This window comes from Terrapene carolina, unplaced genomic scaffold (genome assembly GCF_002925995.2).
Source record: "Terrapene carolina triunguis isolate 2854851 unplaced genomic scaffold, T_m_triunguis-2.0 Scaffold242, whole genome shotgun sequence".
Classification (NCBI taxonomy): Eukaryota; Metazoa; Chordata; order Testudines; family Emydidae; genus Terrapene; species Terrapene triunguis.
Genome location: NW_020664593.1, coordinates 7,811,951 through 7,837,557, shown reverse-complemented (window position 1 = coordinate 7,837,557; position 25,607 = coordinate 7,811,951). Strand labels below are relative to the sequence as shown.

General features: G+C 51.1%; 1 protein-coding gene across 2 annotated transcripts in view; it reads right to left on the bottom strand.

The window, feature by feature from the left end:
• Positions 1 to 3,546: 3,546 nt before the first annotated feature.
• The window catches only part of LSAMP (limbic system associated membrane protein), a 413,410-nt gene continuing 391,349 nt past the window's right edge, over positions 3,547 to 25,607 (bottom strand). For both annotated transcript variants that reach the window (XM_024204213.3, XM_024204214.3), the window contains one exon: positions 3,547 to 5,468. In XM_024204213.3, coding sequence (XP_024059981.1) covers positions 5,371 to 5,468 — 98 coding nt within the window. In that variant the 3' untranslated portion in view covers positions 3,547 to 5,370. The remainder of the gene's footprint in view (positions 5,469 to 25,607) is intronic.

Below are 25,607 nucleotides of genomic sequence, written 5' to 3'. Positions count from 1 at the left end.
CAAGCACCATGAAGATTTTGGCCATGGATCAGTGGGGTCAGAGCAGAGGACATGGGTTGTACTATTAGACTTGGGAGAGGAAACACTTCCTCACTACACACCTGGATTCCTTCATAAGATGATGTGAAGGAAATAAGCAATATGTGAAGGCCTGACCAAAATGTCTTCTTGTGGAAGGGCTCAGAGTGAGGTTAAATGCTCCCGAGCTCCACTCCCCCAAATGCCTATGAATCCTCGGTCATTGCCCCAAATTTCCTTCCAGACTTGCTACTTCTACATGGCCTGGAAAATGTGTGAAAAACAAAGTTTACAAAGTTAATGCCATGAGCTCAATTTTGAAATAATGGCACCTTAATTGGATGTTCAGAAAGGTACCTAGGTGCATTGAATAGGTGCACCTGTGTCTGAAGTCCAATCTGAGCATTGAAATGGGGTGGGTGGACTTCTGAACATACGGTGATTGACTCTTGGTCTGGCATGGGAGAAAATTGGAGATTTGCCCATGATTCCTGAACAGTAAATGCTGTGTAAAGGGGTGTAAACTCAGGCTGTAAATCAGTTTACACAAAGCATGTAAACAAACAAAAAAAACCCTTGTTAATGTCACCGTTAACATGACCCTGATGATAACCCTGGTCTACACAACTTTGCTGGTGGAGAAAGCAGGGGTTTGCATTGCTGCTCTACGTGTCCGCAAGTTGTGGTCTGGAAAAGGATCATAATGCTGAGATACATGCGTTACCTGGGGATTTTCGCACCCACCTTCCCAGCATTTCACAGCCATGCATCGCTTCATTTTTCACCCAGCCAGACACATACAAACAACACGCTGCAATCATGTATGGCGTTCAGGTGGTCCCAGAGGGCTGCGTTCACACTGTTCATTTCCTTTCAGAAAGTTGCCCCCCGCCCCCTCCCACTGGTAACCTGAAAAGGGTTAGATATCTGCTAGCAAGTAAGGGGCCATATATTAAATCTAAGTGTTTGTTCCTCTGCTTGGACATTATTGGCCATCTCATGTCACTCTCGTATATTTACAAACTTGTAGAAGAAATACAATCTTTTTTTTAATAACACTAAATGTTAAACCTCCATCAATCAAACACAATTACACCTACACTCTCAAGGAACTGGTGTCCCATTCCAAATCCCACTGAGGGGTAGGGCAGCAAACAAGTGAGTGGATTTTGAGGAGGGGGAGAGGGGGCCAGAGAAGCAGGACCATTGTGGGCGCCTAAGGAGAAAGGCTCTGCACTGGAGGATATGTCTTTTCAATGTAATTATCCACAGGGGTGAAGAAATGATCAAGGAAAATGCCTTTTCCCTTCTTCGCTACGGCCCTGGTCTTGGGAGGTGCTGTGCAACCCTCATTGACTTCAATGGAAATGGTGGCTGCTCAGGACCTCTCAGGAGATGCTCAGCAGCTCACAGGATTGGGTCCATTAAAAACATTAAATAAATATTCCCCCACCCCAGCTCTCAAGTTAAAGGGACAGACACTGTCAAGAGTGGAGATCTCAGAACAGAACAAAATAACTGTAATACTGTGCACTTGCATCATGCCCAGGGGTGCTGGAACTAGGGGTGCTGGGGGTACAGTGGTATCCCCCGGGCTTGAAGTGGTTTCCATCATATCCAGGGTTCACAGTTTGGTTCAATGGCTCTCAGCACCCCCACTATACAAATTGTTCCAACGCCATTGTCATGCCTTTCAGCAGCTGTACTGGTGAGTGAATCTCATTATCCCCATTTTACAGAGGAGAAACTGAGGCACAGACTTGCTCAAAGAGTCAGGGGCACAGTCAGGAGTAGAACCCAAGAGTTCTAACTGGCAGACCTCAGCTCTACTAGACAGAATGGGTCTTCCGAACCATCTTTGTCTTTTTCTGTTCTGGCATTTTTGTTGTTGTTGTGTGTGTGGGGGGAGAGGGGGGAGGTTTCCCCGCAAAACAAAAGCTTCAGTGCTCTTTTTTCTAAAAATATTTAAAACAATTCACTGACAGTAGCCCAATACTTGTGAGGAACCATACAATAACAAACCACTGTGTGCCGCCTAGTGCTCATGAACAACCCTACAATAACACAGCAATATGTGCTGCTCCGCACTCATCAGTGACCCTACAATAACAAACCAGTGTGTACAGCTCAGCACTCCCGAGCTATCCTACACTGATGAAACAATGCGTTCAGCCCAGTTCTCATAAACAACCCTTGACAGTCTCCCTGTAGTAACAAATCAGTGCAGGCAGCCCACCACCTCTGAGCAACCCTACAATAACAAACCAATGAGCCAATATGTGGGAGAGGTTGCATAGTCCATCCCCCAAGTGCAATATCTGCTACTGGACTTGTACACTCACTCCCCTCCCTACAGCAAAACCCATCAGACTCAGAAAGAATCACCAGCAGAGGCTAGAGGGCTCCTGTCCTAAGAAACTCTGCAGGGCTCATGGTCAGTAGGTCACCTACAGGACAAGGCCCAGATTCTCAAAGGTATTTAGGTGCCTAATGCCCAGTGTGTTCAACAGGAGCCAGGCGCCTACATACCTCTGAAGGTCTGTGCCTCGTTGTCTGGCCCCACTGGATCCAGTCCCACCGGGCCCAGCTAGCCCCTCACGCCAGAGGACAAAAGTTGAGCCCTCACTCTGGGTCACTGAATGATTTCCAACCCCTCCCAAGCAGTGATGGTGGCATATCTGTTATCAAGGCGCGCACACACACATATTCTGGGGTGTGATTTTTGTGGGGAATATTCTCCAACATCCCAAAACACTAAGGGAAAATTACAGCAGAGCCCACCTTGAGCTGAGCACGTACCTTGAGGGATAGGGGAAAATCCCCTTCCCTTGACTGGTGACATCCTGCAGGCCTGTTTCTCTGCTCTCCTCCCTTAAAAGACACTCAAAGACTAATATTTATCTGCAAGTCCTGGTTGGCTGCGAGAAGCCTGGCTGCCTCTTTAATTGATTGCCTGTCTCTGCCCCAAAACTGCCTCGCTCAGCAGAAAAGAGGCAGTGCTGTTGAGCTGCTTGATCAAGGCGAGCGCTGCCATGCTGAGCCGGCACTGAATTATAGGGAGCCTCCTCTTGCAGATTTCATCTCAGCTGAGTAAAGGGAAGGATTGAAACACAAAACAGAATTAACTCATTGCTTTCTGGTGATCAGTCTCCCCTTTCTTAAGCCTGCTCAAGCCAGAGAGATTTCCGCCCTACCTCCCCTAAGTTTTTACAGCAAATTCCAGGCAGATCTGAATTGTATTTATTGGGGGGTGGGGGGGAAGAGAGAAGGGAATTTTTACTGCTTAGGAAACTGCTTAGGAGTAGGACACAGTGAAGGCCAGTGCGTAGCTCCTAAATCCTGACCCACAGCACCTCTGCTAAGCCAGTTCCAGAGGCTCTGCTGAGAAAGAGAAGGGACTGGCAGTCCCAACACATCCTCTGCTGTGGACACCCAGATCATGGCACTTGTGACCCTAGGCGCATTTAGACACAGGTTGCCAGAGACAAAAGACTGGTGCATTAACCCAGCTGTCCCCTTTCACAGCACAGCCAATGGGATATGTGAGGCTCTTCAGCTTTGCACGTGTCCCATTGCTTACATCACATCCTGCAGGACCTGTTGCTGAAATGGCAGAATCCAGCAGCTAGGTAGCATTTCAATAACTCTGTTTCAAGTGACCTACTCTGAGACTCACCACCTCTTCTCCACCAGGTGTCACTAGAGTTTCTTTCATCAACTACCTCCTCCTCTGACCATCCAGAGGGCAAGGATGTCTAGAAGCAACCTTAGCAACTTTGACATGTTACATATAGATCAATAAAATCCCCCCCCATTGCGTACCCCCTTGTATCTCTCTTCAATGCACCACCCAAAGCTTCTTTCTTGTATGTCAAGAATTTTGGCCCCAGCTTTTTTACAGTCCCAGGTTCTGGCCACTTTCTGAACCAATTTGACTTTTCTTTAAAGTATAAAATTAAAGAAGCTCCATCTAGGTATTTTCATGGTGGCTGAGAGAGATATTTACAGGTTTGCTTTGATTGTAACAAGGAGGTCAGAGGGACAAAAAGTTCATTTCTATAGCAATACTGAATGGTTATGGATTACCACTTGGAGGCTTTCCTGGTAAGAGATATTTACTGGCCATGCCATACCTACAGGTGCAGAAGATCAGTGAAGCCCAAGTTATCTCACTGATTACCTTGCTTCCCAACCCACCCAGGAGTGGGTACTGGAGCAGTGCTCTTGAAGTGCTGCCATCTATGGTCCTACGTGTCAGTCACATTGATTTTCTACCTGTTTGGACATACACACAAGCACAGATGTGAAGCAGGAGCCACTAATCTGATGCATTACAGTTGAGTGCCAGCCGGGTGGGGTTGTTCAGGGAAGGGTTAAAAAAGTATGGAGATTGATGCTTCCAAGCAATACGGCCAGCAGGCTGTCAAGGCAAAAGCCAGCTGTGGGACGGGAGCCCATCTGAACCAGTGCCACAACTGACACACTCCCCACCCGCCACATCTGCCCAAGTGATCTCTCAGCACCATGTCTCACACTTACGATGCAGAACTTTATCTACAGCATGATGAGCTTATGTACATATGGACCATTCTCTTCGCATGCTTTAGAGAGAGAGAGAGAGAGACACACACACACACAGACACACACACACGGGAGACAGAGACACCCGGCCAAATACAGGGGGAGAAGAAGAGAATAAAAACAGTGTGTTTGTAGCATAGTCAACATAGCTTGAGCTCAGGGCAGAGAGGGAGGTATTGGAGGAGAAGGGGCGTAAGGGAGGGGGCCAACGAGGGTGCAAGGGATGGGGGAGGAGGCGTGGGGTTTCTTCATGGGACACCAGTATGCGAAAGGGATCTGGATTACTGCTTTCCAAAAGTCTGAACTGGCGGAGAGTCAGCTCACCAAATGGCCAAGGGAATCAAGGGGTTAAGTGGCTATAAACATCACAGCAAAGACCTTCTCTTTCAGAAGATGAAAGAAACAGGACTAAGGAAAGAAGGGGGAAACAAGAAATCTGGTTGGTTGTTTTTTTTTTTTTTACATCTCGGCGTCTTTGGCACAACGCGGTCCCTGCCCAGCGCCCCCTTCTCTCCTGCGCTCCGCGTCGCTTCCTGGATGGTCGATGGCTTGACAGACGTCTTGTCGTAATTCGGAATAAATGTTGCTGATTCGTCTTTGCTGTAATTCCCCCCCTTTGCTCCAGAACACACAAAAGTTGTGAAAGAACCAGTCCTCTCTCTCTCCCCCTCTTTTTCTCGCTCTGTCTCCTGTATGACGCGCTTTGTTTTGTGTGTTGTTATTGTTGCTGTTGTTGTTGGGTTTTTTTAATTTGATTTTATTCTGATTTTATTAACATTTGCTAAGTAGGCAGAGCAGGGACACTGCCAGCAGCCACAGTGGTACGGCCAAACTCATTGAACCGTTGTCTACTCTCCCTGTGCCAGGTCCTGTAGGGAGAGAGTGGGAAGGAAGAGAGAAGAGGAAAGGGTTACATACAGCAAGGAAGAAACAGAGTCAGCAAGAAACATGTTGATGGCCTTCAAAAGCACTGACTCCAGCTACTGTGAGCTCCTCACACTCAGTGCTCCCGCGCCATTCCCTACAGCGCCTCCTGTTGGGAGAGGCTGGGATTGCAGGTGAGCTTCCTCACAGAGAGCTTGTTTGCCAGTGTGTCCTGCTGAGAAAAGCTGGGACTGCAGTGTCTGTGAGCTCCCCAGAGCCAGCGCCCCTGCCCCATTCCCTCCTGCACCTCCTGCTGGGAGAGGCTGATACTGGAGTAGCTGTGAGGTTCCCACATCCAGCACCATTCCTTACAATGCCACCTGCCGGGAGAAGTTGGGCCTGTTGGAGAGCTGCTGTGAGCTCCTCAGTAAACAAGCTGTTATATCCTGCTCTAGCTTTCGCTAGCGATGGCAACATGGCTGTTCTTTTCACCTCCCTCCTTGTGGTGGCCCTTGAATGCCAGGACTTGTTATAATTCTGCATGTTGATGATGTCTATTTGCAGCCAGATGCCGGCTCCTCAGGGGCCGATTAATCACGTGCCAATCAATGAAACATGGAACCAATCAGCGAATGCCTTCAGTCCCAGGGGAGGCGCCGTAATTATTTGTTTGTTAATCAGGAGGAGGAACAATTTCCATGTAACTGTTATGACCCTGTGGTGCTGCACCTATAGGGAAGGGGGAAGGGAGTCCCAGCAAAGCTTTGATTTTCACAGGGGTGGGGAATGAAGTCGACAAGCTTGGCACTGCAGCAAGAAATACTGCAGACTTGCTACAGGAATATTATGTCCCAATACAAGTGACATCTCATTCATCCTCCCATTTGTGGCTCTCCTTCCTGGACTGTTTTTAAGGCAGAGATTCGGCTTGACATTCTCCCTGCAGCCCCAGACAGTGGTAGCTTGTTATATCACGGTGTGTGTGATAAGCATACATCCTGTACATGTCAGCACCTGCCCATGCTTGTGTGTGGTTGTGCAGGAACAGTGGAATGTATATATGGGGCGTGTGTTTGTATGGACAGGTGTATGGTGCATGCGGGAGAATCAGGCTGTCTAAGAAGACATGTTCATTTCAGCAGGAAGAACTGTTTATTGTGAAAAATATCTTTTACAGGACACTCTGAGTATTTAATAGGGATGGAACCACTAGAGTTCTACAGAAATTGCCTGGGAAACCTATAAAATGTAATGGAGAATGAGAATCTATAGGGGTTTTTGAGCCATGTTACAGAATTGTATAGCAGGGATACAATTCTCTATTCAAGTCTATATGGTGCTTAAGCAAAACAAACCCGCTAGAGAGGTTCTCATTAGTCATGCAATTCTGCAGCCTTTTCCCAGATGAGATTTGTTACTATCATAGCTCGTTGTTTAGTCCGCCAGCTGTTAGTGAGCTGATCCCATTTTTTTCATTATTAGGAAGTTTATGTCGAATCACGTGGACCGTCTCCTTTTCAGCCTATGGTCTGCTTCTTCAGCTAGTCACTGTGCATCTAGTGAAGCTGGTCACCTAAGTCACATGTTCTGGTTCTGCACTCTGGCTGGGGGCCAGAAACTTTTTAAACAAGGGAAGGCTCCAGAGTGAATTGTGCACTTACCCCATACAAATCCTGAGACCAATCATTGCTGAACTTTGGAGAGCATTTGCAGCCAGCGGTTGACTGAATAGTCATGAATAATGAATAATCTGACCCCACAAATCACAGTGAACACACCAGGGGGCTTTTGTTCACAAAAATGTCTGTGAGGCAGGCTTTTTATAATTCAGCTATAATATGCATATATGTGATTATGGGCACAGAGATGTGCATTTGTGCATGCACATTATAGATGTATAGTATGCATGTGTGAGACTATGCAGGTGTGTGTGTGTGTGTTCATTAAGGTGTGTGGTGTGGAGACTTCACACATACCAGTGCACAGATTTGTGTTAGTGTTCCATGCACCATGGAGTGATGTGCAGTATTTATAGGTAGGCCTGTACAGATATATGTGTGTGTTCCTGCGTGTGTGTGTGCGTGCTTGTGATTGCACACATACCAGTGTGTGAAGGTGTGTATGCCCCCATGGATTGATATACATTATGTATCTGTGAGCCTGTGAAGATGTGTGTTTTCTGGTGACTTCATTCGTATCAGGGCATAGATGTGTGTATATGTGTGTGTGTGTGCATGCGCCCTCCCCCCATGGAATGGTGTACAGTATGTGCATTGTGAGTCTCTAGTGGGGTGTGTGTGTGTGTACGTGTGTGTGTGACTGCTCACATAACAGTGTCTGTGTAGGTACCAATGGGTAGATATGTAACACATGCATGTCATGATATGAGTCTCCATGCAGGCATGAGTGGATATGTAACAGTGTGTGTGATGTGCTTTCCAATGGCATCATCTGTAACCAAGTTAGAGTAGTAGCTGCCTGTCCAAGAGTGGTACTGGGCCTCCAGGAGCAGGGTTCACAGTGTCACGTCTCAGATGTGTCAGACAGACTGGCCTGCTCCATCATCACAATCTCCCATCCAGGGCTCTGTTACAAGCCTCATCCCCAAAATAGGCCAGGGAGGGAGGAGACGGGGGACTACAGAAAGAAAACATGAGCCTGGGAGGATGCACCCGGGCCTGGGAGTCTCTGGGAGGGGATGCAGGGTGGTGAGTCTGGCAGGGGATATGGTTGTGCCAGCTCACGCTCATGCTCAGTAGCATCAGTGAGTATGTGGTTGTGTGATGAAGACTGTGTATTCCAGCGTGCATGTAAGGCCATCTCTGTGGATGAGCAACTGTGTGAAGTTGTGTGAGTCCTGTGAAGGTGTGTGCAACTACTAGAGTCTTTGTAGGTGACAGTGGGTTGTGTGTGTAGTCATGTCAGTCTGTCTATGTATAGCTGTAGTGCAGTAGTCCTATGTAGTCTTATCAGTGTCTCTGTGCAGCAATGAATCTGCATGCAGCTGTATTCATGTCTACAGTGGGTCCATGTGTAGTTGTGCAGCTGTCTGCGCAATGGGTCTGTGTGTAGTTGTGTTGTCTGCTGTGACCTGTGTGTAGCCGTATTGGTCTGCAGTGGGGCTGCATGTAGTTGTGTGGATGTCTGCAGTGGATCTGTGTGTAGTTGCATGGATGTGTGTAATGGCTTTGTGTGTAGCTATATTGGTCTGCTGTGGGTCTGTGTGGATATATATATAGTAGGTTTGTGTGGAGTTGTATTGGTCTGTAGTGGGTCAGTGTGTAGTTGTGTGGATGTCTGCTGTGAGTCTGTGTGTAGCTATGTTGGTCTGCAGTGGGTCCATGTGTAGCTATGCTGTTGTCTGCCATGGGTCTGTGCATAGCTGTGCTGTTGTCTGCCGTGGTATGTGTGTAGCTGTATTGGGCTGCAGTGGGTCTGTGTGTAGTTGTGTGGCTGTCTGCGCCCTTCCACAGCAGGGATCACTGGAGACTAAGTGTAGAGACCATGCCTTCTTTTCCCTAGTCATGGTGCCTACCGGAAGGGGACCCCAGGTAGCTAGTTAAGTTGGCGTCTAGGCTGTTTGGAGCCACTGCAGCAGTTCAAAGCAGCCCCAGCCTGCATGTAGCCACGGGAAACGCGGTGTGTAGCTCTATTTAGTCTCTGTGTGTCACTGATAGCGCTAGTTGAAAATTTTTTGCTGAAGAATTCCTCAACAAAATGTCTGGTTTTGTTGAATTTTTTTGGATTTAATCAAAAAACTGAAAATGCCAAGACTCTGTGAAAAATTTAGATGACAATGAAACTTTTTTTTGCTTTATTTGAAATTTTTGCAGGAAATAAAACCGATTTCCCAACCAGCCCTGGCAGTCATATAGGCACATTTTGCTGTGACTATGTGGAGTTGTGTCAGTCTCTGGGTAAAGGCAATTGTGTGGTTTTGCATACGTGGGACACAATCACTTCTGATGTTACCGAACCTTCCTGGCTGTTTTCAGCCTGGCCAAGACATTGGGATCCACATTGGATCTTCAGCTGACAGATCAGACCACCTGTCTAGCCCCGTCCCACTCTTTCTGGCTTTCCACATTTCTCCACTCAACTTTAATGGACTGTACTTCACACCTGAGCCTTGTGTAGGGGGGTGGACACCCGTTCCTGCCCTGAAGGGCTTAAAACAGCCCTGGGAGAAGACTGTTGCATGGGGAAGCAGCTACTAGGCTGATTGGGGAAACAGCTGCAGCTGGACCACGCCCCAATCAGGCCTCAGCTGGCCCTATATAAGAGGCTGGGAGCGAGAAAGACTTGTCAGTCTTTCTCTGCATTCAGAGAGAGAAGGACTTAGCTGCAGGGAGCTAGAGACAGAGTACCTGAGTGGAGCAGGGCTGGGGACAGGCTGAGGAGCTGGGGAGCTCCAGCTTGGATAGCCCCAGGCTGCGGCCTAGTAGGAGGCCAAGGGGTACTGGGGGTTGCAGAGGGCAGCCCAGGGGTAGGCCCAGGCAGCAGGTCCAAACCCAACCTTGCCAGTGATGAGTAGGCTGATACTGCAGTCTGCCCCAGGGAGCGGGGGCTAGTTGGTGACTGGCAGTAGCCGTATGCTGAGGTGAGGTGGGAATAGTGGGTGGGGGTTCCCTGGGGAGGGGAGACCCTAAGACTGAGGGGTTACTGCCAGGGAGCAGCACCCCAGCTATAAGGGCACCGGGGTCCAGGGAGGGACACGGCAGGCCAGAGGACAGGCGAATCACCAGTCTGCAGAGGGTGTTCTGGAGCTGGAATGAGCTAATTCCCAAGGATGACCAGCAGGAGGTGCCGCAGGTGTAAGTCTGCTCTTCTACACCTTGTCTGAAGAGATCTGGTCGATAGGAACAACTCTTCCCACTACAATCCCTGTTTTACAGGACAGCTGCCAACCTTCTTTAAGGTGTCCCTTCACCTCCTATCCCATCTGAGACCTGATGAATTCCAAGCTGAGGAAGCTGGTAGTAGTTCATCATTCCTGACCGTGTGCAGAGGGGGGGCCTGGCACAAACCCACAAATCTGAGTAGCCCCCAAACTGTGTGGGGGACTGAAATTCAATTCCAGAGCTCAGTTTTGTAGGTGACCCCTGATGCAAGAAAGGGCTTGAGCTATGGGGTGTTCACTGTCTGGATCTAGATCCAGATTTTACTGCTCTACTCTTAACCCCTCATCCATGCTCCCTGAATGCTGCCAGCACCTACCATACCCATGTGACTTCATTCCAGGAAAAGTCCCTGGGAAGGGAGAGGCAGGGAAGGAAGGCCAGTGGCAGCTGCTGCATGTTCTTGTGGGGTGGAGGTAGCGTGACCAGATGTCCCGATTTTATAGGGACAGTCCTGATTTTGGGTTTTTTTTTTTTTTTTTTATATAGGCCTCCCTTACCCCCCCCCCCCCATTTTCACACTTGCCCTCTGGTCACCCTAGGTGGAGGGAACCACACCCAGGCATGAAGCAAATATGAGCCATTTGTATGAGGCCTCCACTTCAAGCACAGAGGGGCTGATGCTATAGTCTTTGGCGCCACCTGCTGCCCATCGTTACCCACTACAGCAAGACCCAGCCGAGTATAAAAATTACACTTCTGTCAATTTAGGCTGTTCCAAACACTTTTGTGAGTATATTTGTGGGCTCCCTCTGCTCATCATTAAATCCCTCCTTATTTTAGATCCACACCTCTTGCTGCTACAGTACGTACAGTTTCATCTTGTCTCTGAGTAAAACTCACCTGCTCAAGAAGCTGAAGAACTGCTGGCACCGGCTACACCCAAATATCAAGTAGTTAGGTTTTATGCAAATTTCAGCTCTGTCCTTCAGCCCACCAATTATGCCAATGAGCCCCAGTTTTGCACCCAAGCACCAACTTGTATCCCTGGGCTCCCCACACAGCTCTGCCAAAGCCTCTCACTCTTGACCTACAGTACCCCCCTGCTATTCCAGTCCTGAGAAGATAGACGACAGGTGCTGAATTGTGCAAAGGGTCTTTTTTCTGGAAATACATGCACAACATACATGCTTAGAGCTGATCACCAGACTCCAACCACTTGTATCACCTCAAATAGATTTTAGTGAAGGGCTCCAGAAGCAAAAAGCCATTGCACTAATCAACTTGCATCTTATATCTCTTCAAGGGTCTGTGTACACTCATTTGTCTGTCTGAGACCAGAGATTAGCTCACGCTACCAAAATTGTATTATGAATCAAATCTTAAATACCTGAGGTTTGGGTTCACCCTTTCTACCCAACTCAGAAGTGTCTGCTTTAAATTTCTACAGAGGCACTCGGTTTACAGCAACCAGTACCTCTTTCATTTCCCACTCCGGTCTAGAACCCGAGTTCTGTGACAGTGACTTGCATGCTGACATCCTGCTTTACACTTTCTCCCTTATTTGGTAGCACAGTTGAGTTCATGACCATTCACCATATGTGAAAGGTGTTTCTTTCAATTTAGCCAGGGAAGGAAACTGGGTTTCAGATGAAAGATTAATGGGAAGATTTGGGGAATTTGCCAAATAACCTTGAAATTTCACCCAAGGGGCTAAAAAGCTTGAGAGAATAGGAGCAAATGAACTGGAAGTGGGAGAAACAGAGTGGAAAAGGACCACAATGTTTGCACATCTCCTCAACCATACTTATATTTTGCATCTGGCTCTACTCTGCAAAGTGACTCTGTTACAATGCATCAACAGGCTCCATGTTTCCTATCGCTCAGTGACTCCAAAGCAAATGGGTCACTTTACAAATTAAAAGCTGGTTTAGCTAACTTCACCCTCAGCTAGGGTGATCAGATGTCCCAACTGTATAGAGACAGTCCTGATATTCAGGGCTTTGTTTTATGTAGGCGCCTATTACCTCCTACTCCTGTCCTGATTTTTCACACTTGCTATCTGGTCCCCCACCCTCAGTGTGGGATTTGAGAATCTAGCTTGGCTCTTTCCTTCTCATGCATCAGTAGTGATAAAGGTTCTGCTGGCTAGATTCTGCCTTCCGGAACACCCGTGTGATGCCATTGTTTTCAGAGGGTTTGCCCAGACCGAATCGATTGACACATAGGCCCAGATTCTCAAAGATATTTAGGCTCCTAGCTGCACCTCTAGGTGTCTAAATCCATCATTTTAGGCACCACTGACATGTTCAAAACCTGCTCCCAAGCTCTGTAGGTGCCTAAGTCCTCTAGGCACATCGTTTTCCATTGGTTGACATATTCAATGCATTCTAGGCGCTGCTGCCACCCCTCAGCCAATGAGCAACTCAAAGCCATCACTCCAGCCAAAGCCCCAGCGTCTCCAAAGCAGGATTCTTGAACTCGGTGGGGGACACCTATCTCACCAGTGGGGCCTGAGCCCCCTGCCTAACACCTGACACCTATCAGCCCTGCAGCTGGAGAGCTTGAGGCAGATCACTGGTGGGGAGCGGGGGCAGCATAATGCCCAAACAAAAGACAGCCAAGGGGTCACAGAAAAATGTCTGGTGAGCATCACAGAAGTATTGAGTGTGCACAGGAGAATGGGGGCTGGGGAATGGGCTACCTAAGCAGCTGACCTAGCGCAGATGCCTCATTCCAGAACAGGGTTCGTGGCTGAGACTCCTGAGCAGAGGGAGGTGTCTATGTCTGGCCTGTCAGTCAGGTGCACCAGGTCAACTACTTAGGGGCCTATATCTCGCTCCTCTCTCTGCCCCACCCCTCAGCATTTCTTGCTGGCTAGCTTAGGTAGCTCACCACTCAGTGTGCTGGCTTCTGAGGATCTCTTAGCCACCTGACGCTCCCCATTCTTTGCCTGAGGCCCAGATCCTCAAGTGCACTTAGGCATCGACCTCCCATTGAAGTGAGTGGGAATTTGTGACCCCAGGCACCTCTGTATTTGCCTCCACCCACCATTGTAATAATCTTTGTACAACAGACGCCTTGTGGGGTATCAGTTGAAAACTAACAACTCCTGGACCAATTTCTGGTATACTGTATGTACGCAATGTCTAGTCAGAGTTATGGTTGCATGCTGGAATGATAACTTAAAAGTGATCAAACCAGGCTCGTTGGGGGGTTTGGTAAACAGGCCTGCTTGGACAAAGGAATGTGTATTTGAGTCAGGCAAAGACAATGAAGGGCCATTTTTACATGTTAGGTAAACTAAGCTAATAAGCAAACAAGTGGGGGAGCAAAGAGCATGGAACTTCCTTCACCACCAGACTCCATGTCACCTTCCTCACAGTTTGAATAAACTTTACTTTGAGGGGTACCCCTCAGGAGAATCCATTGCAAAGGTTCATTGGACTATAAATGAGAGGGGCAAGGAAACCCCCCATTATTTATCTTTCACCTAAGAAGACAAAGGTATCAGCCCTTTGACTTTGGGGTACACCGCCTGACCCAGGGGTTTGGTCAGCCATCTAGATGGAAACATGTGGTGAGGATTTTACCTTGACCCAAGTCTAGCTTGTTACGTTTTAGGTATTAGAAAGTGTTTTTATCTTTATTTCTCTTGTAACCATTTCTGACTTTAAGCCTTATAGTTGTACTCACTTAAAATCTCTCTCTTTGCCATTAAATATACTTGTTTTATTTTAACTGAACTGTTTGGTAACTCCAGTTAAAGTAACAAACTGTTGACTATTGATCCCTTAAAGGAATAACAGACTTTAACGTTCCTCTGCTTGTTCCAGAAAAGGGCTGAACATTTCAAAACATGTTTTTGGGAAAATGTGGGGCTGGGGAGAGTGTGGAGTCACCTTACCAGTCATTAGCCAAGGCTGGTGGAGGCCAGTAGAAGGCTGTGGTATTGCAGGAATGCTCCAGGATCCAAAGTGTTGCACCAGGGCTGCCCAGTACATAGACATAGAGGGCATGCTTGTGGCTGCCTTTGGGTGTCCCAGGCAGAGAGCCACAGTGGCAAGGCATTGTGAGGCACTCGGGTTACAGGGTGAGGCCACACAGCTCTTCATTGTATCCCAGAATGTCACAGAGTTAGGCACCTAAATATCTTCGAGGATCAGGTCCTGCACACCTGACTCAGGGCTGTGGATTCCAGAAGGCAGCAGCCCACCTAGGGATTAGGCATTGCAATGCTGAGTGCCTAAGTTGGAGCTGGACCTTAGTGAAAAATTCTGTTGATGATGCACATGGAATAGACCCTCAGCTCCTTTTCACTGAGCTGTGCTGGCTTTCTAGGGTTAACAATCAAAATATTCAAAGCACCACCAATGTACTTCAGCCTGCTCTGCAGCACCCCTTTGCTATTCCAGTTTGTGGCTCCCCACACAACTCTGCCAATGCCCCTCACTCCTGCCCCGCAGCCCCCCCCCTTGCTATTCCAGTGCTGGGCTCCCCACAGAGCTCTGCCAATGCCCTTGATCCTGATCTGTAGCAGCTGCAGTTATTCCAAACATGGGCCACAGCACAACAGAAATTACCAGCTGGTGCCAAAATTCATGACATATTTTTGATGAGTATCACCAAACTCATGTCACTTGTGACCTAGAAACAATCTGTTCCCACGCTTCCCCCCATGTATTTGTGAAGGGCCACTATGTCCTGTGGCCTGGTTTAGCCAGGGGCATGGCATGGCAAAGTGAGACATTAGTCCTTTATGTTGCTGAGCCAGCTACGTTTCTTTGGGCCTAGCTTTTGACAAGACACTCTATAGAGTCTGTCCTTCAGGCACTGCTCTTGCAGCCCAATCGCTGGAGAGAGTAGCCTGTCTAAGAAAGGCCTTTGCCCAGGTGGGGGAGCTTTCTGGCATCTACTCAGTCCTGCATAGGGAGGTGCTGGGATGCCGTTGTCTGTCACGGAATGAGTTGAGTGAGAAACTACACATTCAGCTGATCCGAGGCCACCACATATCGAGCACCAAGCTACTGGGCTGCAAGTCGCCATCCAGACACTGTCTGAGTTAGTGAGTGGTCATGGGCTGAGACAAAGAGAGAGTCAGATCAGCTGAGGGATGGGCTGACACATAAGCTATGCAATGACGTATCTTTCTAAAAAATAGGCTCAAGTGCCAGAATGGGCTAGATGCAGGAATCACAGGGTTAAATTCTCTGGCCTGTGTTACACAGGTGGTCAGACGAGATGATCACAGTGGTCCCTTCTGGCCATAAAAGCTATGCATGGGTGACACTGTCACCTGGTGGAGCTCTGAAATGGCATCAGCTGTTTTCCAGCCAGCCAGTGACTGAATCCAGAAGGCAATCCCTGAAGTTTTACATTGGCCAATTATTGCCCATCGGAAGGGGATCAGTGTCCATATGAGGAGTGAGGCCAGCAGAGGTACATATGGGAAGCTGGTGATGTCAACTCAGAGATGTGTTGGCTCTGGAAAGGGGCAACACCAGTCCACTGATATGTTAGTTACAATACAGGGGTGGTGCCTGCTCAGCTGTGTGATAAGTATGGGCTGATGCTGGCTAAGAGTTCGGATGGGTATGGGCAGGAAGATGATGCCTGCTCAAGGATGGGTTGATGTGATGAGAAAGGTATGAGAGCAACGGTAGCTAAGGGCTGGCTATGATATGAGGATGATGCAAGAATAGGCATGTTATGGCTAGGGAATGTGACGGGTAGGAGAAGGGGCTGATGGGAGTTAGGGAGCTGATGGTATGGAAAGGAAGCTCCGGGATTTGATTAATATGAGACGGGGACAATGCTGATTCAGGTGTGTGGGAGAGGTGTCAGAGAAGGCGTGCTATGAGAGGTGTCAGAGAAGGCATGCTATGTGGTCATCAGTCAGTGGGACCTCTCTTCCTTTCTTCTCAGTGTGATTGCCATCCCCTGGCACTGTACACTGCCTTGTCCACATCTTGGTGGATCCTGTGCATCTTTGCAGGGGGGTTGATTTTTTTTTTTTTTTTGTTCTGCCTTTCTCTAAGCCTTGGGGTGGTGGAAATGGGGACACCTTGGGACAGATTCCCCAATCACTTGGGCCAGGCCATTTGTGTTATATGCTGATCTACTTCACCCTATCTCAGCCACACGTAACGCTCCCAGGTAAAACAACGAGGGTAATATTAGCTGGAATTCTGGCATCCTTCCCCCCCTCATTCCCCCTCAGAGCTTAGCTAGATCCTGCCACGAAGTGGCAAAGCAGGGTTAAAAAATGCAGGTTAATAGCAAGGGCGCTACACCACGTTTTCCCACAAGGTGGCATCCGAAGGCAAAAATGAGGACAAACAGAACTAACCTGTGCACAGCGCTGCAAACTGGAGACAAGCCCATGTGCAGATCTTATCCCAACGTTTCGGGGATGATTGCATTTGGGGATCTGGGTCAGATGCACCCAGAAATGTCCCCACCTCCTCCAAATGAGACAGTCGGGCACCAGGAGTGGAGCCCAGAGTCCACATGAAATGATTCAGCAACTGGCCCAAGCAGACTTCTGCTATCTACCTACCTAGCAATCACTCCATCCCTCCCTCCCTAGTTCCCAGGTGATTGCTGTCTCACCCCCTCAGCTGGGAAGCAGACGTTAAATCCGGCCTGTTCCAACCAGCAGCTCTACATGTCATTATCATCTGTGGACTGTGGTCTAACTCTGCAATGGAAGACCTGGAGAGGAGTGGACCTAATGTCTAACTTCACTGAGCTACTGACACTTGGTCGGCAACCCTGAAAAACTAGAACGTGCTGTACAGATGCTTCTGGCCACACATCCTTCTGGATGTTCTAATGTTGTGACCTGAGGCGAATGAGGTGTTAGTCAGAAACCTGTCCAGCCCACATCCTCCCCCGCAACACGGACCCCAATTCTTTCCTATAACCGGGATGGGGAACACAGAGCCCCGGTGGGACCTGTAAGCAGGGTGGCATCATCCCTCGCCTTCAGGGGTGTAGGCAGCAATTTGTAATTAGCAGGTCTATGCACATAGACTAATCTATTGTCCCCAGGCCTTGGAATCTGCCACTCCACACAATCCCACTACTCACTCAATGGCTGCAGGATCTAGCCTGGTCTGAGAGTGAACCCCCCAAGGCCCTTCAACTGCACAGAGCACAGCACCCAAATGGCACAGACACCACAGATGGATCCCCAGGATTTGAACCTATGGTCACTCGTATCACACTACAGAGGAGTCGCTTCAACTGCATGCACGTAACAGATTCATCCCCAAAGGGCAACCACAGCCTCTCATCTGCAGAGGGGCTCGCTGTAGCACCTCCCCACGCCTTCTCATCTGTCCACTGGTAAAGGGACTCCCCAGAGCCTCACATGCCAGGTTCCCGGGCTCAGTGATCTGAGGGAGCCAATATGGAGCTGTGACTTGCGAAACCTGAGTGTGATTCTCCTTTCACATACATTGGTGTAAGTCAGGCGTCACGCCACTGAATTTAATGTCAAACCAGTGTGAGAGAAGAACTGGGCCTATGACTCTTTTTTTGAGGAGAGATGAGAGACGGGGCGGGGGGGGGAGTGGGTCTGTCTGTATTTGGGAAATTAAGGGAGGAAAAAAATCTAGCAGGCCTCGGAGACTGTATTTCAGGGAGAAAAGACGGTTACTCACCGTTGTAACTGTTGTTCTTCGAGATGTGTTGCTCATATCCATTCCAGTTAGGTGTGTGCGCGCCGCGTGCACGATCGTCGGAAGATTTTTACCCTAGCAACACCCGGTGGGTCGGCTGTGGAGCCCCCTAGAGTGGCGCCGTTCTGGCGCTGGATATATACCCCAGCCGACCCAGCGCCCCCTCAGTTCCTTCTTGCCGGCTACTCCGACAGTGGGGAAGGGGGGCGGGTTTGGAATGGATATGAGCAACACATCTCGAAGAACAACAGTTACAACGGTGAGTAACCGTCTTTTCTTCTTCGAGTGCTTGCTCATATCCATTCCAGTTAGGTGACTCCCAAGCCCCACCTAGGTGGCGGGGTCGGAGTGAGACATTGCTGTGTGCAGAACCGCTGACCCGAAAGCAGCATCGTCTCTGGATTGTTGCACCAGCGCATAGTGAGTAGCAAATGTGTGGACCGATGACCACACTGCAGCTCTACAAATGTCCTGGATCGGTACTTGAGCCAGGAAGGCAGTCGAGGAGGCCTGGGCCCTCGTGGAATGAGCAGTGAGGTGTGGCTTTGGTACACCGGCCAGGTCGTAGCAAGCACGAATGCAGGACGTAATCCAAGAGGACAGGCACTGTGAAGAGACCGGTGATCCTTTCATCCGGTCGGCCACCGCAACGAAGAGTTGCGTCGTTTTCCTAAATGGCTTTGTCCGGTCAATATAGAAAGCCAGGGCCCTGCGAACGTCCAAAGAATGTAAACGCTGGTCTTGACGAGTAGCGTGCGGTTTCGGATGGAAGACCGGGAGAAATATATCTTGGTTTACATGGAAAGGTGATACCACCTTCGGAAGAAAGGCAGGATGGGGGCGAAGCTGCACTTTGTCCTTGTGGAACACCGTATAAGGGGGCTCGGATGTCAGCGCCCTGAGTTCCGAGACGCGTCATGCTGAGGTGATGGCTACGAGGAAGGCTGTCTTCCAGGATAAGTACAGGAGTGAGCAGGTCGCCAATGGTTCAAACGGAGGCCCTGTGAGCCTGGAGAGGAAGAGGTTGAGGTTCCACGTCGGAACCGGTTGTCGTTGCTGTGGGTACAGCCGGTCTAAGCCCTTGAGGAATCTAACGACCATCGGGTTAGAGAAGACCGAGGACGTGAGTTCTCCTGGGTGGAAAGCGGAAATAGCGGCGAGGTGAACCTTGATTGAGGATGTCGCCAAGCCTTGCTGTCTTAGGGACAGGAGGTACTCCAGTATCAAGGGGATAGGAGCCTGCGAGGGAGACGTAGCTCGTTGCTCACACCAACAGGAGAACCTCTTCCACTTGGCTAAATAAGTGGTCCGCGTAGAGGGCTTTCTACTTCCCAGCAGGACCTGTTGGACGGCCTGTGAACACTGCCGCTCTGAGCGACTCAACCATGAAGCATCCACGCCGTGAGGTGGAGGGACTGCAGGTCGGGGTGATACAGCCGGCCGTGGTCCTGAGAGATGAGATCCGGACTCAAGGGGAGCGTGATTGGTCTCTGTACTGACAGTTCCAGCAGTGTGGTGTACCAGTGTTGTCTCGGCCAAGCGGGAGCGACTAGAATTACTCGTGCATGGTCCCTGCGGATCTTGAGCAGCACCCTGTGGACCAGCGGGAATGGAGGAAAGGCGTAGAACAGATGGTCTTTCCATGCCATGAGGAAGGCGTCTGACCGAGAGCCCGGGGCTCGCCCGTGTAGGGAGCAGAATGCCTGGCACTTCCTGTTGGCCCGAGATGCGAACAGGTCGATCTGGGGAAACCCCCACCTTTGGAAGACGGAATAGATGATGTCCGGGCGAATCGACCACTCGTGCGTCTGGAAGGACCTGCTGAGACGGTCCGCCAGCGTATTCTGGACTCCAGGCAGGAATGACGCCGTGAGATGAATCGAGTGGGCGATGCAGAAGTCCCACAGGCGAATGGCCTCTTGGCATAGGGGAGATGAGCGAGCTCCGCCTTGCTTGTTGATGTAAAACATGGCCGTGGTGTTGTCGGTGAGAATCAGCACGCAACGGCCCTGTAGGAAGTTGAGGAAAGCCTGACAAGCCAGGCGCACCGCCATCAGCTCTCGGACGTTGATGTGCAGGGCTAGTTGGGACGCGGACCACAGGCCTTGGGTATGGTGCTCCCCCAGATGAGCGCCCCAGCCTAGAGATGAAGCGTCCGTAACTAGGTGGAGGGAGGGCTGTGGGGCGTGAAAGGGCACTCCTGCACAGACCGCTGCGCGATCCGTCCACCAGGCGAGAGAGGCCAAGACCGAGGCCGGAACCGTGGCCACCATGTTCAGGTCGTCTCGATGAGGACGGTAGACCGATGACACCCAAGCCTGCAGTGGGCGAAGTCGCAGTCTGGCGTGCCTGGTTACGTATGTACACGAGGCCATGTGGCCCAAAAGGACAAGGCATGTTCTTATGGTGGTAATTGGAAAGGCCCTGAGACCTTGAATGACGCTTGAGATGGTATGGAATCGGCTGTCTGGCAGTATGGCTCGGGCACGTCTGGAGTCCAGGATTGCTCCAATGAACTCTATCCTCTGAGTTGGTACTAGAGTGGACTTCTCTCTGTTGAGTAGAATGCCCAGCTCGTGGAAAGTGCTTGTCACTATGCGGACATGAACCTGCACTTGGTCCCTGGTGCGGCCGCGTACCAGCCAGTCGTCCAAGTACGGGAACAGCTGTATCCCTTGTCGACGAAGGAAGGCCGCGACGACTGCCAGGCACTTGGTGAACACCCTGGGAGCCGAGGACAAGCCGAAGGGAAGGACTGCGAATTGGTAGTGCACCCTGTTTACCACAAATCGCAGGAAACGTCTGTGGGGCGGATAAATTGCTATGTGGAAATAAGCGTCCTTCATGTCGAGGGCGGCGAACCAGTCTCCAGGATCCAGTGAAGGGATGATGGTCCCCAATGACACCATGCAGAACTTCAACTTTACTATGAATTTGTTGAGTCCGCGCAAGTCTAAGATGGGCCGTAGACCCCCTTTTGACTTGGGTATCAGGAAGTAGTGGGAGTAAAACCCCCTGCCCCTTAGCTCCGATGGAACCTCCTCTATGGCCCCCATAGCGAGGAGCCCAAAAACCTCCTGTGTAAGGAGTTGCTCGTGAGAGGGGTCCCTGAAGAGGGACGGGGAGGGGGAGTGGGAGGGGGGGGGCGAGGAAAATTGGAAGGCGTATCCCCTCTCCACCGTGCGAAGGACCCAACGGTCCGAGGTTATACGGGACCAAGCACGGTGGAAGCGGGAGAGGCGATCCCGGAAGGGGGGAGTTGGATCCTGGGTACCGGTCGTGGTGCCGTCCTCGACCGCAGCTTCAAAAGGTTTGCCTAGGCCCTGAAGGTGGTCTAGGCTGGCCCTGGTTCTGACCGGGTTGAGGGCCGGTCGACCTCCGCCTACCACCTCGACCCCGCCTCCTAGCAAAGTCCTGTCTTGGACGAGGCGGGGGAGGGTAGAACCGCTGAGGCTGGGGCCTGAAGGGTCTGCGCTGCGGCCCTGGGACATGCATCCCCAGGGAGCGCATCATTGTCCGAGAGTCTTTAAGATTTTGGAGCCTCGAGTCTGTTTTCTCCGAAAAGAGGCCCTGGCCCTCGAACGGTAGATCCTGCAGGGTCTGCTGCAGTTCAGGTGGCAAGCCTGACACCTGGAGCCAGGAGATTCGGCGCATTGCTATCCCCGACGCCAGGGTCCTAGCGGCCGAGTCCGCTATATCAAGGGACGCCTGCAGAGAGGTGCATGCCACCCGCTTGCCCTCCTCTACCAAGGCCCCGAACTCTTCCCTCGATTCCTGGGGAACCAGCTCTCTAAATTTCCCCATCGAGGACCACATATTAAATCCATAGCGGCTCAGGAGCGCCTGCTGGTTCGCTGCCCGCAGTTGCAGTCCGCCAGCCGAATAGACCTTGCGTCCGAACAAATCGAAGCGCTTAGCGTCCTTCGATTTGGGCGCAGCGGCCTGCTGGCCATGGCGCTCCCGTGCATTGACTGATGAAACCACCAGTGAGCACGGTTGGGGGTGAGTGTACAAGTACTCATAATCCTTTGAGGGCACAAAGTACTTCCTCTCAACCCCTCTGGCCGTGGGCGGAATAGAGGCCGGGGTCTGCCAGATGGTGGTGGCGTTCGCCTGGATCGTACGGATCAGCGGTAATGCCACCCTGGATGGAGCATCCGCTGAAATGATCTGTACGATGGGATCATGGACCTCCGCAATCTCCTCCACCTGGAGGTCCATATTGCGAGCCATGCGGCGCAGCAGGTCCTGGTGGGCCCGGAGGTCTATGGGAGGCGGCCCAATGGCGGATGTGCCCGCTACGGCCTCATCAGGCGAGGACGAGGAGGATGCCCCCGGTGGCAAGGGGTCCAATGGTTGGTCCTGCTCCAGGTGTTCCTGGAGTTGGGCATCGCCTGCCCCCAGGTCCAGGGCCTCTGCTGGTGCGGGCGCTGGCGCCTCCACGTCCCTTGGAGGAGGGCGGGAGATGGTGGACTCTGGGGCCCTAGGCTCCGAACGGCCCGAGCGGGAGGCAGATAGCGGAGCTCCTTGTGCCTGATGGTAGGCCCAAGGAGTCCAGAAGGACCAATGCGCAGGCCCTTGCATAGGGTCGTCGGTCTCCTGCAGGTGGCCGGCCTCCACTGCCTCAGATGATCACGACGCCGATCTCGACGGCCACGGCGGTGCCGAACCCGATGCCGTCGATACCGGATGGTACGGTGCCGATCGGTGCCGGTCGTAAGGCGATCTGCCCCTGTGCGGTGCCGGAGAGCGGTGCCGGGATCTAGAGCGGTGCCGGTAGTCCCTCCGGTGCCGGGATCCCGACCTGGAACGGGACGACGATAGCTAGGGAGTGTGGAGATCAGCTAAGCCGCGCTCCACAGTTCCAACGACCGTCAGGGGCGGTAAGAAGGAACTGGAGGGGGCGCTGGGTCGGCTGGGGTATATATCCAGCGCCATAACGGCGCCACTCTAGGGGGCTCCACAGCCGACCCACCGGGTGTTGCTAGGGTAAAAATCTTCCGACGATCGTGCACGCGGCGCGCACACACCTAACTGGAATGGATATGAGCAAGCACTCGAAGAAGAACCAAAGATTTTTGTGACTCCACAGCATCAGAGGCCAGTTCTGTTTACAAAGAAATTCACTGATGCTTACCTAGCGATGGCATGTCTTGGGACAGGAGTGGTTGCAGGGAAAGAACAAAACCATCCACTAAAGAAAAAAGGAGCAGGGGCTGGACAAAAGCTAGGTCTCTCTTTCCTCCTCACCCTCTCCTGCCACAGCCTGCTGGGGCCAGGTTTTTACACATGCCAGTTCCTCTGCAGGAAGTCATTTTTCTAGTCTGTTGACTCTCTTTGCCAGGGCTTCCGAAGATGAAATCTTTATTATCATGGAGGCTTAAAAGGGAGGAATACTGTTAATTCCATTTTCAAGGTCATACTTTGAAAGTTATTAATTTCTTTCTTCCAAGGCTCTGCACTCTACTTTGAGGCTTTAGGGATTAGCAGCTTCTACTTACTAGGGCTTGCTTGGTTGTGGTTTTTTTTTTTTTTTTTTTTCTTTCCAACCTTCCTTTGTGCTTTGGGGAAAAAAGACACAATTCACACACCACTCTAGCTGCAGCACGCTTGTACCTTATTCTCACTGTCAGTTAATACCTATGGACCTGCTGTTCCTGCTTATATTCCCTGGTAGGGGGGGTCTTACGATTAAATCTTGAATTGGGGCATTGGGTGGGCCTCATGTCTACACAGTCAATGCGCTGTCTTTTCTGGAGGCAGCCAGGTCCTCTGCATGAGCTAGCAATGACCCCAATCTAGAGCCCATCCACAGTGGGCTAGCAACTGTTCATGGTGTTCTAGAGATGGTCCATTTTCTCCTGGCTTGCTAGAGTCTGTCCATATTGCCATAGCTGCTGTAGAAGGGGACCGCTGTCCTAGCTAACAAAGCCTATGACTAGAAGACCAAATATGGTTCCAAGCCAGGTAGATGAGTTTCTCTCACAGCTAACCTATTTTTTTCCTGTAGATTTCAGAAAGTTCTGGGGTTTTACCACTGATGAGAAAATCCCCTCTGCCCCTCTCCTCGTTCATTCTCCAAGCAACTAATGTTGATTTATCAAGAACCTGGCATACTGCCGCTCTCAAATGCATTACTGAGCCCCTTCTTGTCCTTGATCCCTCCATCTAAAGATCTGATTCTACAAGCAAAACAGCTGGGGACCATGTTACCCAGGTCACTCCCCTGGGCCATTCCTGGGTTGGGTCTGAGTTCTCCCCCCCCCCCCCCCACAAGCTTCTAGGAGAGAATGAATCTCTTCCCTATTCAGATTTCCAGCTGATTGTGCATGTGTGCACCAGCGTGTCCCATCCTCTCAGCAGGCAGCCAGTGCTGAACACAGTCCGGTTTCTCAGTGCAGAGCAAACAGCCTGGATCCCACAGCACTGGGTGTGCAGTGTGTCAGCTAAATAGATGCACAGTCTGTGTTTACCCCACCACCCATCTCCGTGCATAGCTGCACTAGGCACCAAATGAAATCCTTTGGTGTGCCAGGTTTTCATGGACATGAATTGTGTGAATGTGTCCAGGGGGTGGAGGACAGGGGCTAGGGGCATGGAGACAGGGTAGGGGATAGGTGTGGGGCGTGAGGTACAGTGGCTGGAAGGTGGTGGGGCAGGAGAGCGGGCAGAGATGGGGCTTAAGGGGAGAGAGAGAGTGGGAAACAGAGAGTGAGGCAGAATGAGAGGCAGGGGAGTAGTCTTAGTGACAGGGGTACTGAGTGAGACAGAGGCTGGCGCAGAGAGAGCTAGGAAGGAAGTGATGGAGGATGTGTCTGCACTTTGACCAGGGGCTGATTCCCGGCTTGAGGAGATACACCTGCACTAGCTGTGATCAAGCTAGAACACTAAAAATAGCCATCGCACCACAAGCAGTGGGAGGGGCTAGCTACCCCAAGTACAAGCCCGTCCATTATGCTAGGTACATATTTGGGGCATCTCCTCCTGCGACTTGCGCTGCCATGGTGACATGTTTAGGGTGCTAGCTGGATCAGAACCAGCATGGGTAGGTCTCCTTGGGCTGGGATTTACACCTCCGGGTCTTGTGTAGGCGTGCACAGAGGCAGATAGGGCGAGCGGACCAGGGCCGCCCAGAGGATTCAGGGGGCCTGGGGTCTTCGGCGGCAGGGGGCCCCCACCTGCCGAACTGCCGCCGAAGACCCGGAGTGAAGGAAGCTCCGGGGGCCCAGGCCCCGCAGGGGTCCCCACGAGAGTTTTTCGGGGCCCCTGGAGCGGGGTCCTTCACTCGCTCTGTGGGCCCCGGAGCTTCCTTTGCTCCGGGTCTTCGGCGGCAGTTCGGCAGCGTGGGCCCCCTGCCACCGAAGACCCCAGGCCCCCTGAATCCTCTGGGCAGCCCTGCCCAGGCCCCGCGAGAATTTTCCGGGGGCCCCGGAGCGAGTGAAGGACCCTGCTCCAGGGGCCCCGAAAAACTCTCGTCAGGGCCCCTGCGGGGCCCAGGGCAAATTGCCCCACTTGCCCTCCCCGCCCCCCCGGGGCGGCCCTGGAGTGGACAGAGAAAGAAAACAGAGCATGAATGAGAGAAGTCTGAAGGGAGATAGAAGAGGACAAGAGGTTGACACAG